Source organism: Lepidothrix coronata, unplaced genomic scaffold (genome assembly GCF_001604755.1).
Source record: "Lepidothrix coronata isolate B3197 unplaced genomic scaffold, Lepidothrix_coronata-1.0 Scaffold44, whole genome shotgun sequence".
Lineage (NCBI taxonomy): Eukaryota > Metazoa > Chordata > Aves > Passeriformes > Pipridae > Lepidothrix > Lepidothrix coronata.
This window is the reverse complement of record NW_016690224.1, coordinates 2434404-2451011: the sequence shown is the minus strand read 5'-3', so window position 1 is coordinate 2451011 and position 16608 is coordinate 2434404. Positions and strand designations below refer to the sequence as shown.

Genomic DNA, 16608 nt, shown 5'->3' with positions numbered 1-16608 from the left:
TCTTAAAGCCATCGCTTGGAAGCTGGGACAGAGATGTTTGTGGAGGCTGGGAGGCAGAGGGACCCTGGGGATGCACTGGTGGTAAGATCTCTTGTTGTCACAGAATCACAGAAGGGTTTAGGTTGGAAGGGACCTTAAACCTCATCTCGTTCCACCCCCTGCCTTGTGCAGGGACACCTTCCACTAGAACAGGTTGCTCCAAACCCCATCCAGCCTGGCCTTGAACACTTCCAGGGATGGGGCATTATCCATTTGTTGAGCCATAAAACCTGCCCAAGTTTCAAAGAGGAGCCCAGATGAACACAGTGGCCTGTTCCCCTGGCAAGGTGTGGTTCTGGTGTGGGGTGCTTCACTCCCAGAGCAGTTCCTTTAATCACCCCTATAACAAGCTGCTGGTCCTGGAGCAGCATTGCAGCCCTGCACCTCAGTGCTCCCTGCAGTGTGTGGGATGTGGCTGCTGCCTCACAGCGCTGAGCAGGGCTTTGGCTGGGGTTTGAAGCCACCTGAGCCCCCAGTGCCCAGCTCGGCCATGTGGGCAGTGCAGGAGGGCGGCAGATCCCCAGGCTGACGATGTTCAGGTCACGTCCCTGCTGCACACACTGTTTTCCCCCCTCTGCCAGCCTTGCCTCTGGTGCTTTCCCACTGGTGCTCTTCCCCTGTGTGCAAATGCCTTGGCAGAGCAAAAGAGATGCAGAAAAGCAGCAAAGGCTGCCGAGAGCACAGTCCGTGCTCTGTTCTGTGCCGGCTGCAGCTGCTTGGCAAAGGGTTCCTGTGCTGGGCTCTGGCAGCTCAGCGCTGCCGGCACAGCCCAGAGCAAGGGCGAGGGGACAGCCAGGATTGCTTTTTTTAGTGAGTTTGCAGAGGTCTGGGAAAATGGAGCATTTTCCTTTGCTGCCCTTGTGGGACCCAGTGATGATTCACGTGGGCAGCGGTGAGTAAGAGTCTTATCTTTATTTACTTGATGGTTTTGTGGTGCTGCTGTGGAACACTGAGGAGGAGGAGGAGGAGGAGGAGCAGTTCCGCAAGGACCCTCCTGGAGCACTTCCAGACTGGCTCTGGTGAGAGGAGGGCTGAGCAAGTCAATAATGATTTATGGACTCTCCCGTGCAAAACAGAGGGCCCCATTCTGCCTCATACAGAGGCACTGGTTTTGTCAGAGGAGGAGACTGGCCTCTGCCTCACTCAAAGAAGCTGCCAGAGATTTCCCTACTGCTGAAGAAACGCCCCCGCACGTCCTCCTGTGTGATGGTGGGTGTTGCGTGGTCTCATCCTGTTTGTTTGTCACCCAGCCAGGAAGTAGGAGTGATGCCGTGTCTGCACACAATTGCTTGCACAATGCAAGGAGCAAGCCATGAGTAATCCCAGTGAGCTCTCAGTGGTGTCCCCTGACCTGGAAACTGTCCCCATGGGAGATGGACACCCACAGATGTCAAAGCCACCCACCAAACACGGACTCTGGTGCTGTACTGCTCACCAGGCTGTGACACAAAGATGTGGGAATGAAGGTTGTGACGCCAGGGCTGTGCTGGGAAGGAGGGATGGCCCTGGGATGGGGTCTCAGGACCAGCACTGGGTGGGTGATGCCTGTGCAGTACTGACAGCAGTGCTTGTGCCAACGCTGTTCCCAGGTCACCTGGTGGTCCCTGGACACTGCTGGTGTCAGTGGTCTGGGACAGAGCTGTCCTGCTCCCACACTGAGCTGAGCTGCAATGATGCTGCTGCTGACTGGAGACATTGTTAGAGGTGACATCTAATTGCTGAGAACACCTCAGGCTTGCAGCCCTGTGATTGCAAGCATGGCTGGGAGAGTGCCAGCTCCGCGTGCCGCAGCCACCGCCAGCGCATGCCCAGCCCAGGATGGGATGCTCCTCACCACTGCGCCAGGTGCCCATGCTGTGCCACCTGCCTGCAGTGCACCAGCAGCACCCTCGGCTTTGCCAGCCATCACCTCTGTGTTTCCCAGGAACCAACTGCTCTCCCACCAGCACTCCCTTGCCCCTTTTCTGCCCGATAACCCAGAAGTAGCACCGGGGGGCTGGGAGATTGCCTGGGGTCTGGTTGCCAAGCCAGAGCTCTGGGCGTGCGCTGTCGTCCCCCACTTTCCTTGGCCACCCCTCACATGCCATCGGTTTGTGCTGGTGGGATGGCCACACCAGCAGTGACGGGAGAGCTTCAAGGACCAAGTAGAGCAGGGAGTTCCCCCAGTGCTTCCTGGGCTGCCAGGGATGGGAAGGGGGATCCCTGAGCAGCAGCATTGCCCTAATCTCCCCACAAACCTAGCATTACTCCTACTAAGGAGCTTAAGCCACAGGGCCCAATGTTAAACCTATTAGTGCTGACAGTGGTGCCCAGGAGCTGAGGGCTCAATGCTGGTGCCAGTGCCAAGGGCACTTCTCTGGGATTAAGAAACACCTCAAGCTCTCAGACATGGTTCCCTTCCTGCAAGGTTTGGGTGAAGAGCCCCGTTTGCTGGGACTGCTGGTGTCCCACGGGAGCAGTGAGATCTGGGTTCCTTGGTAAATCAAGTGCCATCCAAGAAAAAATAGATTTTAATCAAATCCAAGGTGATGTCGCGATCTAGAGACAGGAAATATAGGCCATGCTCACAAACTGGCAGGCTGCGTCCCAGAAAACATCAAATGTGAAAATAATTTGGAGTCTGTAGGAAAAAAAGCAGCTCAACGGGTGCTCTTAGGGCTGTGCAGTGGGGGACCTTCCAAGGCTGGAGGGAACAGCCCCAGCACAGCTGTGGGTCAGGTGGGGGGTTAGGGGAGTTGTCATGGTCCTGACATGGTCCTGACATACCCGTGTGACCAAGTGAAATACTCCAGGCAGGTCAGGGATCTGTGGTTAATTAAAGAGGGGTTTGGCAAACAAGAGGCGGTGAATAAAAGAGATAAGAAAATTCTTTGAGGAATGGAAAAACACCTCTGAGAGGTGAGGGGGGACAGCAGTCCCTGGGGTTTAGCAAAAGGAGGATCCAGAAGCGTCTTGAATCCACTGCGCAAAATCCATCCTGAGATACAACAGGCACTGAAAGGGCCTTTAATCCAACAAGGAAAGCACTTCAGAGCTGATGACTGGAAGCTGGAGCCAGACACATTTAAATTAGAACAAAAGACACATTTCTAATAGTGAGGTAATTAACCACTGGAACGAATTATCAAGGGGAAGTGATGTTTTCTCAGTCTCTTGAAGTTTTCAGACTAAGTGAGGATGTTTTTTCTAAGAAGCTTTACTTGAACATAGATGACTGGAGGAATTTACTCCCATGCTCGAAGGTCAGCCCAGACCCTGCAGTTCTGCCTTAAAGTCTGTTTTGATGAAACTGGTGGAAATTTTAAGGCAAAAACCAGGTTCAAGTCATGGCTGTGGAACAAGGAGAAGAGGCATTTCCCTGCGTATCCTTATTCCCTAAGGGCCACTTGAAGTGAAGCCAGGGCCACTTGTCCTGCCACTGTCCCTGCTTTTGCACTTGCCACCCTCAGGGCAATTAATTTGCTTTTGGTAAATGGTGCCTTTATAAAATTTGGAGTTGGAGAGTGGTCTGGATGTGTCCTTGGCAACCTGCTTTGGGTGATAGGGCTACAGCTCTCTGTACAAAACCACCCTGGAAACAGAGGCCTGCCCAAGCTGGGATTCTCCTTGCAGGACACTATACATATATGCACATATATATATATATATATATAATATATATAATATTTATTTATATATATATTTGTATTTATATATATAATATATATAATATATATTTATTTACATTTCTATGGCACACTGACAGTCCTCCAGCAGTTGCACCATTGCAGTGGCCATGCCTGACGTGAGGTTGTTATTGTGTGTTTGGCATCAGACAGTTTGGCCCTTCCCGTGAGCTGGGGCTGAGCTGGGAAGTCAATCACAGCCACTCCGTAGAGCTCTGGTCCTGTAATTATTCTGTGATTAAATAAAAACGTAATTCCTTCAACACCTCCGCACTTCTGCTTTATTGCAGGAGAGCCCACACAAGGAATTAATGTTTAAATAATGGCTTTCCTCCCCAGGAACAGGCTCTGAAATAATCAGGAATGTATTAATGCTCTGTCCTGTGGATGGAAGGAGCAGCACCTTGCTGTGGGACACTGGGAACTGCAAGTGCAGCATCCTCTGGGGTTTTCCCAGTGGTCTCTGTCTCCATGTCTTCTGGATGCAGCTGAGAGGTCTCTTAGACAGAGCATGTGGGTGCAGCCCCCCAAACCACCTCCCCCAGCTGGCAAAAGGAGCCTTCCTGGGTGCAATTCCAGCTCATGATGCCTTGGAAACTGCCCGGTAATTTCTGCAATTCAGATGTAAGTTTGATGCCTGGAGAAGTGCAGAGAATTCCAGCTTCTGGCTGCATGGATTTCTAAGCTGCCCATTTTTCCTGTTGGCAGATGCCAGCTGAGATGTCTGTGCCTTGGGAAGAATTGTCTCTCCCTGCAAAGGGAGACACGTTTTCAACCTCTTTATTAAACCGAGCACAATCCTGTGCACCAGCAGAGATGAAGAGAAACCCCTGATAAGTGGGACTGGCCTTTCCCTGAGTTTCCAGTCTCCTTGGTTACAGTACACCATACAAATGCTTTTTTTGGAGACCAGGCTGTTAAGCAGAGAGTTTGAAACCCAGGTTTGAGAGGTTCCCAAACTCTTGCTGCCTCATTCCATCACACAGAGAGCCTGGGTGCTGGTGATGGTATTGGAAGGATGTTCAGCAGAGGAGGATGTGGGACAGGGGATCATGCTGGTTTTGCAGAGGTGCTGAGCACTGCCATCAGAGCAAATCCCATGGACTCTGTGCAAGCCCCAAGGCCAAAGCAGCTCCTTTCCCACAGCTTTATCCTGGACAGGAATTTAAGCTAAGCCTAGCAACAGAAGGAGCCCAAAATTGTCCTGTAACACTTTTCTGAGCCCTCCAGAGCAGTGGGAGGACCCAGGCCTGCAAAGCCAAAGTGGTTACCCCTGCTCAGCTGCTGTTAATGCTCATAATGTGCCCAAAATCCCTGGGGATTTTGGCCATGAACCCCTCCCTTTATTAGCTGTGTTTGTCACGTCTCCTGTGATCTGAGTGCCTTAAACACAAGCGCAGGCTGTTTTCCATGTTGACCTTACACCCATGCTGTGCCCACAGTGCCACGTGCTGTGATGCCAGCTCAGTGGTGTCACCCAGGGCACAGCAGTCCCAAGGGATTGCTGCCACCACATCCAACCTGTGACACAATTAGTAATGCGATCCACTGGCTGGTCAGAGCCTCCTGTAGCTATGGTAATGGACTACCATAATTCACAATTAGAATGTCAAATTTAAACCCAGGGCTTGTGCAAAAGGATAAAAATATCTCTTTGCTCGTGGGATCTTGGTATTATTTGCTTTGCTATATTGGAAGCTAAATGCTCTCACTAACATCAAGTGATTGCGCCAAGATTAAACACTTTTTCTGTTTATTCACGTTTCACCCTTTTATAGTTTTATTAAAATGCTGGCTGCACTCTCAATTAAGTGAATTCCTTCTGCAGTTGTAAGCACATTTCATAGGAATAAATAATTTAATTTGCGGGGTGTTTCTGGCTCAAAACCAATGCAAAGGTGTTGGAAGGGTACAAAGCTGGGCCCCCTGGGCCTGCTCTGGGGCAGGGGAGGGGGTACTGCCATCTCACTGTGGTTCATCAGGGATCAGGGACCTGAGCACAGAGCCCTCCAGGTCTGTACTGGATGTGCCCCCTCACAAACCCGGGCTGCACCACCAGCCCTGCCCACCACCCTCCAAACTGCCCACGGGGGTGAGGGAGCTCATGGCAGAGCCCACAGCCCCCTTCACTGCTGCGTTGTCATCGGCCACCCATCTTGGTGATGCCACTGACACCTTCCACTGAGGAGCCCAAAGCCCTTAGCAAATATTAATTAATTTTCCAAGCTGCACAGCTTGTGCTCCACGAAACTTCACAGTCATCGTTTCACCGAATATCACACAAAAAAAATCTGTCTGTTTTCTGCCATTTCTTAACCTCCAAATGTTGCTTTCTTGGCACTTTCCAGAAAGCACATGTTCACGTTTCCAGCACGGAGTCGTTTCCCTGGATCCCTGCCCACGCTCTCCGTGCTCAGCTGAGCCACCATGTCCCAGACCTGTCCAGAGCATCCCAAAAGAAAACCCCTCTGCCCCTCACTGCCACCTCTCCTTGGTGAAGGAGTCCTGGATCACCAGGGCTATTGGTCTGTCCTGCACCCTGTGTGATTGTTGTACAGCACCGGGCATGCAAGCTCCCAGTGAAATCCCACTATTCCTGGGAAACTCTGGCAAAGCATCCTGTAGGATGGCAGCTGACAAAGGCTGTGCTGTTGGAAAGTAATTAAAATAGACAGGTACCAAACCTTTGTCTTAAAAACCACAAGGCCTTGAACTATTTTTAAGACATCAGAAAAAGTGGCAGCAGAGTGACAGGCACAGGGTCAGAGCCATCTCCAAGGGGCCCCTTTCCCAAGGCACGGCCATTGTGCCCAGGCCCCTCAGGCCAGAAGATGAAAATATTAATATTCCTTAGGAAGACCATTTTCAGCAGCACCAGTTTGCCCCACTTTGGTGTTTTTGCTGGAAGTGATGCCTGGGTGGGTTGGAGTTCCAGTGCCAGCCTGGAGTCTGCAGTGGGAATGCAAATGAGCCTCAGACTTAGTGATTTGCTTCTGTTTGGTGTACTTTTTTTACCTTTAAAACCCTCCCTCTGCCCCAGGTGCCCCAGAGCCAGCACAGTGCTCTGAAAAGGTTCCTATTGTTGGAGCTCCTCTCCCCAGCTGGTTTGCAATGTGCTGCATGAGCACAAAGACCTTTCACTGTAATTAAGCCCTCGCTGTTCTTTCAGGACTTCGATTCAGAGAAATTCATCGCTCAGATCAGCAGCTTGACTGGGAATTGAGGAGAAACAACACTTTTCACCCAGAGCCATGGTCAGTGTGTGAGGTTAATGCCCCAGCAGCGTCCCTGCTCCCTCTCCATCACCCCAGTGAGCGGAGGAGGGCCCGTCTCCTGCTCTAAGTCCTCATGTTATATAAATTATTCAGCACAATACAAATTACTAGGATGGATCACTAGCTGTCCAGCAAAATCCAACTGTGTTGGGTTCATTTTGCAGCAATTTTGCTTAATGACAAGGGTGGCCATGAGTGGGTGTGTGGTAAAAGTGATCTATTGGATACAGGTGGGAAAGGCCTGCGTGGGCCTGCACTCAAAAATAACAACCAAAAATTAACCATTATAACAGTTCAAGCAAAAGTACATTTAGTCTAAAGAGAAAATGGAATGATGATAATTATAGTGTTTTTTCCCTAATGCACAATGTCATTCGATGACATAGCAAACTCCTCTATAAACATAGGCTAGATAAATATAATACTGAATACATAACATATATAATACAGAATACATAACACATAATACATAATGTAATATATTGTAATATACAATATAATATCTAAATGCTTAAATATATGATATGTATCTAACATATTATATTTGTATCTAATAGTTTCTTTATGAGATATAAAAAATATATAATATTACATACATATAAATTTAATATAGTTGATATATATAAAATATAATACATAAAATACATATATTTTTTTGTTGAGAGAGACACCAAAAGTGTCTGGAGTGGAGCCAGCCCTGTCCCTGCTGCTGCAGCAGAGTCTTCTGGGCGGGGGTCATTGAACCCCACCTTTGGCTCCTTGTTTTTGCTCTGCAGCCCTGCCACATCCTCTGTTCATTTGTTACTTGGATCCCAGCTTTTCCAGGACCCAGGAGCTGTGGGATCAGTGCCAGCCTAAGCTGAGCCCAGCAGAGCCTCAGCCCAGAGACACCAGCTCTTCCTCTGACTTCTTGTCCCGACTTCAAGGAATTTTTCCCCTCAGTGAGTGTGAGGTGATGGCACGTGTGTGTGTGGTGTAGTTAATATTCAGCAGATTATCCGGGACGTTCTGGGCTCCTCTAGGATTGCCAGGAGCCTCGCTGGAGCACAGCACGCGCCTGTCACCGGCACGGCAGGAGAGTGAGGGCTGGCTGGCACTGAGACAGGAATCCCGGTGTGACTTCAGTAAGGATAAAGCTCAGCCTGATAAAACCAAGCCCCAGTTTGACAGATGGCCCTGAATCCACAGTCACTCAGCCCTGAGCTGGGGAGAAAGGCGGGAGCTGGGTAGGGAGCACATCCTGCCTTCCTCTTGACAGTCCCACACCAGGATGGACACAGCACTGGGCAGCGGGAGGACACCCTGGGCAGGGGTAGGGTCCAGATCCTGGTGGGGACATGGGGTTTGGGGTCATCCTTAGTGGTCTGGCACAGCATGGGGGCACCATCCCTGCTCTCCATCCACACAGGGAGGCGGAGGGTGACCAAGGCTGTACCACTTTGGCAAATCCAGGTAATTTCCACTTTCTACACATTTCTGTCATGCCACACTATGCCATGCCAAAGACTTGGCTCATCTCTTCACAGACCAAATTCTCCATTCCAACCCATTTGAAGGTCACTGTGCTGGGTATGGGCTTGGCCGCTGTCGGAGCCGCTGGGGCACGAGCCCACCCACAACAGCAAACAGTGAAGAGAGAAGGAGGAGGCTTCCATGGCTGCTGAACTGCCTGCAGGAAGACTAATTTCAATTATAACCCCCTTTTGGAAGGGACACATTTAAGTGGCAGAGAGGCTCCGTGCATGGCAGCAACTGGGAATTAACTCCCTGCATCCAACTGCCGTGAAATTGAATCCTGTCACTGCAGGCGGGAGCTGAACCCTGTGCAGGCTGGGGGGGTCCCTCACCCCCATCCTGCTGCTGGAGCCACCAGCCTGCAGGAGAGCCCCAGCTGCTCTGCCAGGTGAGGATGGGCAACACTTAGTGTTTCCCATCCCACTGAGCAGAGTTAGGAGTCAAAGCTGAGCGTTCACAGATACAGGCACTGGGAAAAACAGCTTATTTGTAAGAAAAGAGGCTTACAGATCCAGCTAATAACCTTGAAGTGTAATGAATGGAGATTCCTGACTGCCCTGAGAGCATTGGAGGGGATCACAGAGCATCTCAGGCACACAGTGGAATTCTTGGTGTGTCCTGTGCAGGGACGGGGGTGAGATTGATGATCCTTGTGGGTCTTTCTAACTCAGGATATTCTATGACTCGCCGACATGCAGCTCCTGCAAAGGTGTTATGTTCAGGGATGGGGAGCCTGGGGGGTCTCCAGCACTGGTACTCCCCACAGCAGGGACCAGGCATTGCACCTGAGCCTGCCCAGCTCGCCTGCGTTGCCGCTGAATGCTCCATCAGTGATGGATGTGACGCGCCAAAGGAAGCTCTACCAGCAGGAAAGCAGCTGACCCCGGCTCCATAAGCACTGCAGGACAGCTCTGGACAGACACTTTCAATCCTGAGTGATGAGCATCGTGCAGAGAAGGAGCTCTTACAGAGATTGCTCCTCTGAGGAAGGCTCTCCGCAGGCACATCCATTGGAAGAAAAGAGCACACTTCAATTACGCTAATTAGAAACTTGGCAGTCTTGTTGCTCAGGGCTTTTCCATCTGACGTGGAGACATTTCTCTTTGCCAGGGTCTGCCTTTCTCAGGGAGGGACAGCGTTGCCGGCTGCTGTGGGCACAGGGGTGCAGGGGGGTTATCCTCACATTCCTGGCTAATCCCAGCTCTGAGGTGCACTCACGTGAAGGATTCTGGCTGGCAGGCTCTGGGCCAGCCCTTCTTCAAGGGTCACATGCAGTCTCCACACTTCCCTCCCTGTGGGCTCCATCCCTCACAGGAGCAAAGGGCAAAGCTCTTGTGCTGAAAGGCAGCGAATGTGGCTAAAACACAGGGACAAAGGGAATGACTCCTGTCCTCCCACTCCAGGTTATAAACCACCGTGGTGCTGCACTCGGCTGACTCAGCCATCAGTTTTGTGTCTCCTGAACATTCTGGGGGGAGCAGGGAACAGGATCTCTGACCCCCATGCCATGCACGCTCCGTATTTACCATCGGCCGGCGCTGATGGATGGCTTGGTCTTGCCATCCGTGAGCTTTGCTCTCTGGCTGCTCCAAGGGCAAACAATTCTCTGGACTCAGCCTGAAACACTCCAGGCCAAGCATCGTTTTGTCCGGGTTTGTCATTAAAGGATGTGCACAGCCATTCCAAGTGACAGAGCAATTTCCTTTGTGTCCTGCAAAGCAAAAGGAAAAGAAAAAAGTCAGCGTATTACACACAAATCTGCTTTTCTTCTGCAAGCTGAAGTAGGAACAGCTTAATTTCCAGCAAACCCACTGCCGTACTAATTCCAAATCAAAGGCTTGGTGTCAAAGGAATCATTTTGCTACAGCCACAAATAATGAGCAATTTATGTTGTGTTTTGAGATTAGATTATAAATGAGCTGCAAACTGACTCCTCATCCAGAAGGAGTTGTAGGCTGGATTTCAGAGGCCAAAGGTGGTACAATGCTCCTGGCAGTGGGTGTCCTTCAGTGTGTTCCTCCTCCAGGTGCCACTGGTGTCCCTCCCCTTTAGGTGCCACCAGCTGGCTCTGGGTGAGCTGGGGATCCCATTACCTTGTGTTGCAGAGCTGTTTTGCTGTAGGAGGAAGCTGTGCTCCAATGCTCTTCCTGATAGCCCATCTGCCTTCACTCCTGATCCATGTCCTGCTTGGCATCGTACTGCCCCATATCCCATATTTTACGTCTATCTCATGGGACAGACACTCTCTGCCTCCCTGTCCCCCCATGCCAAAGGAGCAGCCTGTCCAGGTCACAGCATCCTGACATTCCCACCTCACTGAAATTTTTTCTGCATCAGGCTGCACCCCCATCCATGTGGGCAGCAGGTCCAGTTCTGCCCCTCTGCTCTGCTCAGGTGAGATCCTCCTGCAGTGCTGCTTCCAGCTCTGTAATCCCCATCACAGGAAGGATATGGAGCTGCTGGAGTGAGTCCAGAGTAGGCCACAGAGATGCTCCAAAGGCTGGAGCCCCTCTGGTCTGAAAACAGGCTGGGGGAGCTGGAGATGTTCAACCTGGAGAAGAGAAGGCTCCAGGGAGACCTTAGAGCCCCTTTCAGTGGCTAAAAGGGCTCCAAGGAAGCTGGAGAGGGACTTTGGACAAGGGTCTGGGTGACAGGACAAGGGACAATGGCTTCCCACTGATAAAGGACAGGGTTAGATGAGATATTGGGAAGAAATTCTTCCCTGTGAGGGTGATGAGGCCCTGACAGGGGTTGTCCAGAGAAGCTGTGGCTGCCTCATCCCTGGAAGTGTTCCAGGCCAGGTTGGATGGGGCTTGGAGTAACCTGGGCTACAGGAAGGTTTCCCAACCCATAGCAGGGGGTGGAACAAGATGATATTTAAGCTTTCTTTCCAACCCAAACCATTCCAAGAACCTATGGTTCTGTGAAATCCCTCTGGAGAGCAAGATTCACTGCAAAGAGAAAAGCACTTGCCTTTTGGTTCCAGAAATAGCAGAATCGTTAGAAAGACCGATTTTAAACTAATTAGAGGTAATTTCTTCATTTGCTGCCTTCTTGCATGAGTCACACATTGCAAGAGGGACACCTGGAAGCACAGGGAATGTCACTCTGAGCGGAGCTGCCTCCCTCCAGGCTGCCGGCCCTGCGGAGCCGCTGGGACAGAAGGATTGCTGGGAATTGCTGACGGGCTGCCAAGCAAAGTGCTGATGTGAGCCCTCAGCCCCAGGCTCCGCATCCATCGCTGACAAGGGAAATGCTGCTTGCTGCAAGGCTTCACTTTAAATTAGACATGAATGTGAAGAACCCGAGAGGAAAAACAAAATGCTGAATAGTGACCAATTGGCCTTTCAAGCCCCCGCTGCCCGTGGCCACCTTGGAGGGGCCAGCGAGGTTGTGCAAACTGGTGCAAATTTCACAGTCTAGCAGATGACTTAGAAATCCCTGATGGAAAGGAGAAGTTTGCACATGGACCTGTATCATTTTGCCCCAAACCTGTGACCAGTGAGTAAATTTGGATCTCTTCTAGGCTGAGGCTGAGATATGAGCTTTTCACACATGCAGAGAGACAGGCTTGGCTCTGCACCACCTCCACAGACCCACTCCCACTGCAGGGAAAGGAATGACAAGAAGTGACCTGTGTGTCAAAGAAGCACATATTTTATTGTGTAAAAACCAAGCAGACATCAAATAGAGCCTCACACTGCCCCACCCGCTGCAGTGCTGCCTCGTGTCACTGGGATGTGCCCGGATGCCACAAACGGACAGGAACCATGGAAGCTCATATGGATCCATCTTCAAATACCAAAGGAATTATAAAAGCTTCAGAGCTCCCCTTTTACTGGTGTCACACCAAGACAGAACAGTATGACCCTTGGCCATTGGGATGATTTTTGAGTAGTGCTGTGTGGAATGAGACACCTGAGCTGCACCTCTGGGTTAAAAAGACGGGGTTTGGTGTTACTCCAGTTCTTCTCAGTGTGGCCTTTCCCTGGCCATGGCACGTCCTCAGCATCTGTGGCAGCCGCTGGGTTTTAATTAAAGCACCAACTCCTGAGTCAAACAACTGCAGGAGAACAGGAAAGTCTCTTGTCCCCACGGCTGGCCCTGAGCAAAGCTGAGGTGCTGGGAAACGGGGCAGGAGCATAAGGAAACCACAGTATGTCCAAAACCAAAAAAGTTCGTAAAACCATCCCATGACTTTCAGGGAGCCCTTTGCAGTCGCTGCTCACATGAGGTGTATCCTACCAGGAGCAGGGAAGCTGTCTGCCCGACGTGGCTCCTCGTCGCTGCGGCTTTGGGGTTCGGCTGCTGCACTTTATCAAAACAAATTCTGGAGAAAGTGGGACGTTGCATTATGCAAATCAGCTTCCTGGAAAGAAATGTTTTATTAACACACGCTCTCTTCGTGTGTTGGCTTAGTCAATTTGGTCACAGCTTGACATCCAATAAGTTAGTCTAAAGGCAATGGTTTTACAAAATGTTTTTCTAATCTATTTTAAACACTTAATTACAGTTGTGGCGCATTCATTAGGGACTTCACTTTCAAATCTGGATTGCAGCAATAAATCCTAATTCTCCAAGTGTCAGCTGCAATACAGAAATGGCATCCAAGTGGGTGTCAGAGGCTGTTGATAACTGGTATGTCTGCACCAGGCATGAGCCTGGTCCTCTGGAGAGGGAACCTCCAGCATCCAGCCCAACCTGATTTCTAATTATCCAAACAAGGTTGGGTCCCAGAGAAGTGAGGGCTTGTGGAGCTTGGGGGTGTGTGTCTGGGTAGTGTGGAAGCTGGGGGATGCTAATTTTGGAAAGCCCCTGTGGATTCAGGGGTGGTGCTGTGGCCAGCTCTTGAGGCTGTCTCTGGCTCTGGCAGTATCCCCATTGCCCTCCCCCTTGCAGCTCTGAAGGTGCCAAAGAGTGGGCAAGGGGTGGCCAGTCCCAGTGCCACACACCCCATGGGACATCCTGGCAGCGAGGCTGAAGCCTCCCATGGCCTGGGATGCTTTGATATGCTGGGAGGAGCATTGGGACCCTGTCTCCACGCACTCCCCCACATTGGTGCAGACACTGAGGAGGGGCAGCAGCTTGGGGCCAACAGCCCAAACCTGTCCCCGCTGCCCTGAGCTAGTGCCAGGCAGTGGCTCAGCACAGTTACCTTAGTCTTTACCCAGGTACTTCTTCATGATGCTGCTGACATCGTCTTCCTTTCCTTCAGCCTCAGCGCGGTGGCTCGTCCCACTGCCCTGGGTGATGTCTTTGCCACTGGACCCCTCCCCATCCCCTCTCTGGGGCTGTGGCCGACGCTTGATGCTGTCGGCACTCCGGGAGGAGAGGAGGGAACCAGAGGATGAGGAGGAGTCAGAGGGATCTCCAGGGTCTTCCCGAGGGGCCGGGTTGCGTTTGGCTGTGCCCTTGGTCTCAGAGGACTCCAAACTTCCCCCTATGGCCTCATCCTCAAAGCGGACGGTGAGGGGTCGGTGGCCGTCCCTTCTGTCCCTCCTGGACTTGGCCAGGCTGCTCGTGGAGCGGGATTTGCGAATGGCCGGGAGGAAGTCGTCAAAGTCGACCTTGGTTCTCCTCTCGTAGTTGAGGGTGGGTATTCGCCAGCTGAAGGGGTCGCTCCCCTTCCCCTCTCCCAGCCCGTCACTGGACAATGAGCTCAGAACTCCCTCAGAGCCCCTTTCCAACTGCACATCCTCCAGCGACGGCTCCAGGCAGCTCCTCCAGGAGCTCGGCCGCAGCGTGCCCGGCCCCTCCATCCCGGCAGCTGGAGAGCTCGGCCGGCGGCCGGAGCTGTCCAGGGATTGCAGGAGGGAGTCGTAGGAGCCGAACTTGGATGCCCTTTTCAGAGCTGGGGAGCGTGAGGGCTCGGCCGGCTCCGAGGCCATGCTCCGCAGGCTGGAGGAGCGCGGGAGGCTGGCGCTTGCTCCTTCACCTTCCCCTGCCTGATTCCCATCTAGCTTGCCCAAGGCATCCTCCGCCGCTGGGACAGCCCTGCAGCGACGCAGGGCCGCGGCGCCGGTGGTGCGGTAAATGGGCAGGGGAGAGGTTTCCTCCAGGGCCGGGTGCCCCGGCTCCCGCTCCGCTCCCCGTTGCCGCCGCAGCTCCTCCACATACTCGGAGAGAGCTGCCGACGAGCTGGGCACCGGCCCCGATGCCACGGAGAGCCTCCTCCTCCTGGGTGCCGTCGGAGAGACCGCGCTGGGGAACCTTCTGTCCGGGGCAGGGGAGCTCCCCCGTTGCAGCACCGATGGGGACGTCTCTCCTATCCTATCCACAGACTTTTTCGGGCTTTCCTGCTCCTCGTCATCTGCTGCAGGTTTTCCATATTCCCGTCTTCTAGCCCCGAGCAGGGGACTTGCCATCCTCCCTGGATCCACAGCATCGCTGGGCCTGGCAGTGCTCCGGGAAGACACAGGAAGGCTCAGCACTGGGTCCTTGGCGTCTCTGCTCACCCTAAACAACAAAAATTGGTGTTAGTTTAGTCTGTGGGATTCCCAGTGACTGGAATGTCATTCAGCAAGGACAAGGCTGAGCAGCGAAAAGCCAGTATTGGCATGGGAGTCTCAGAATAAACTCACTGCTGCATCCAGCATTGGGCAGCGCTCAAGGATTTTATCTTAAATAACTCCAGGTCAGCCAGCCTGGATAATCCCCAGCGTAGAGTGTGTGGTGTGCCTGGCTTCAGCTCTGCCAAGCCAACACTTACCCCCAAATATCCTTTTCCTTGACAGATTATAGCAATATGTAGGATTTATTTTATTTCTGTCAAAGCCAAAGATTATTCACTAAAATTTTATGAAACCAGCTTGTGGTGCACCCCAGACGCATCTTAATGCTATTGCGGGGCATGTTTCACCCAGGCTGCTGCTCAAGGAGTTCTGAACTGCAAGAGCCCAGTAACACCTGGGCAGGGGCTGCACATCAAGCGAGGGGTGATGGCCAAATATGATGTGTGGGGCTGGGACCTCACCCTGAGACGAGTGCTGGACCTCAACCTGTGACAAGGGGTGAGACCTCAACCTGAGACAAGGGCTGAGACCTCACCCCAAGACAAGGGCTGATAAAGGAACCACGTGAAATCCACCTCCATTCACCCCTGAGGAGCCACACTGGTCACCCCACTTGAGTTTCTCTGTAGCCTGTCCCTGTCCTCATGCAGCTGATGCACAGAGATGGGGAGGTTCTGCAGTCACCCATGGGCTGGGGGTCACTGGTGACACTAAGCCCCTGATGGGACAATTTATGACACTCTCCAAGCACCTACCGCAGTGCCGTATCCCCACACTCAGGTACCCCAGCATTGCTCAGTCAAGGGGAACCCAGGACTGGCCTGAGTGGGAAGTCTGTTGGGATGTGAATTTGAGAAAAATAGGAGGAGGGAAAAAGAGAGAAAAGGCAAAGTAAGGTAGTAGAACCCAAATAACAAACCCAGCTCTGGGAGACCAGCAGCCTCCGAGGTGCGGGAGCAGCGGTCAAGTTGTACATCGCTGGTAATGAAGCATCCTGCCCCGGGAATGTTGGTGTTGCCATGGGAATGGGGGGAGAGTGAATAATCTAGGCAGTGCGTGGGATGCACTTGGACTAGGCTCTGCTGACCCATGAAATAATTTACATTCCAACATGGGCTGAAGACAAACTCCACGGCTGGGAAACGTGTGATGGCAGAAGGGAAGGGGGAATGGAGCAGCTCCAGGTTCCCGGTGCCCACTGGCACAGCCTGGGGCACCGAGGTGCCCACCTGCCCCGGCACCCACCACCATTCCCTGCTCATTAAACCAGCCCAAACCATTTGATTATTAAACATAAAATGGATTAACCAGGGATTTAATCCCCCTGAACACCTGCACCTTCCAGGGCCACCCCGCACCACTGAGGAATAGTTTGAGACATTTCGAAAATGCGGGTATTTAGGATCCTAAATTGCATCGCAGTTAAATAGCTGGTATAATCCTTCCATGAGAAATTGTACAAAAATTGTTCCAATCACTCTGCATGTTTCCAAATAATATTGTAACCTGTGTGCTGCATGAGCAGCTTTTGTAATTTAAACACCAGTATAAGTGTTTTTATTTGGGTTTTAAGGCTGAGATAAAAGAGAGAAGCGCTAATGT

The 16608-nt window shown here is 51.9% G+C and overlaps 1 protein-coding gene across 1 annotated transcript in view; it reads right to left on the bottom strand.

Annotated features, from left to right (window-relative positions):
- Window positions 1–12133: 12133 nt before the first annotated feature.
- The window catches only part of MYO18B (myosin XVIIIB), a 53139-nt gene continuing 48664 nt past the window's right edge, over window positions 12134–16608 (bottom strand). The window contains exons 40-41 of the mRNA XM_017814391.1: window positions 13650–14950; window positions 12134–12863 (exon numbers count right to left, since the gene is read on the bottom strand). Of these exons, the coding sequence (XP_017669880.1) occupies window positions 13651–14950 (1300 nt within the window). The 3' untranslated portion in view covers window positions 12134–12863; window position 13650. The remainder of the gene's footprint in view (window positions 12864–13649; window positions 14951–16608) is intronic.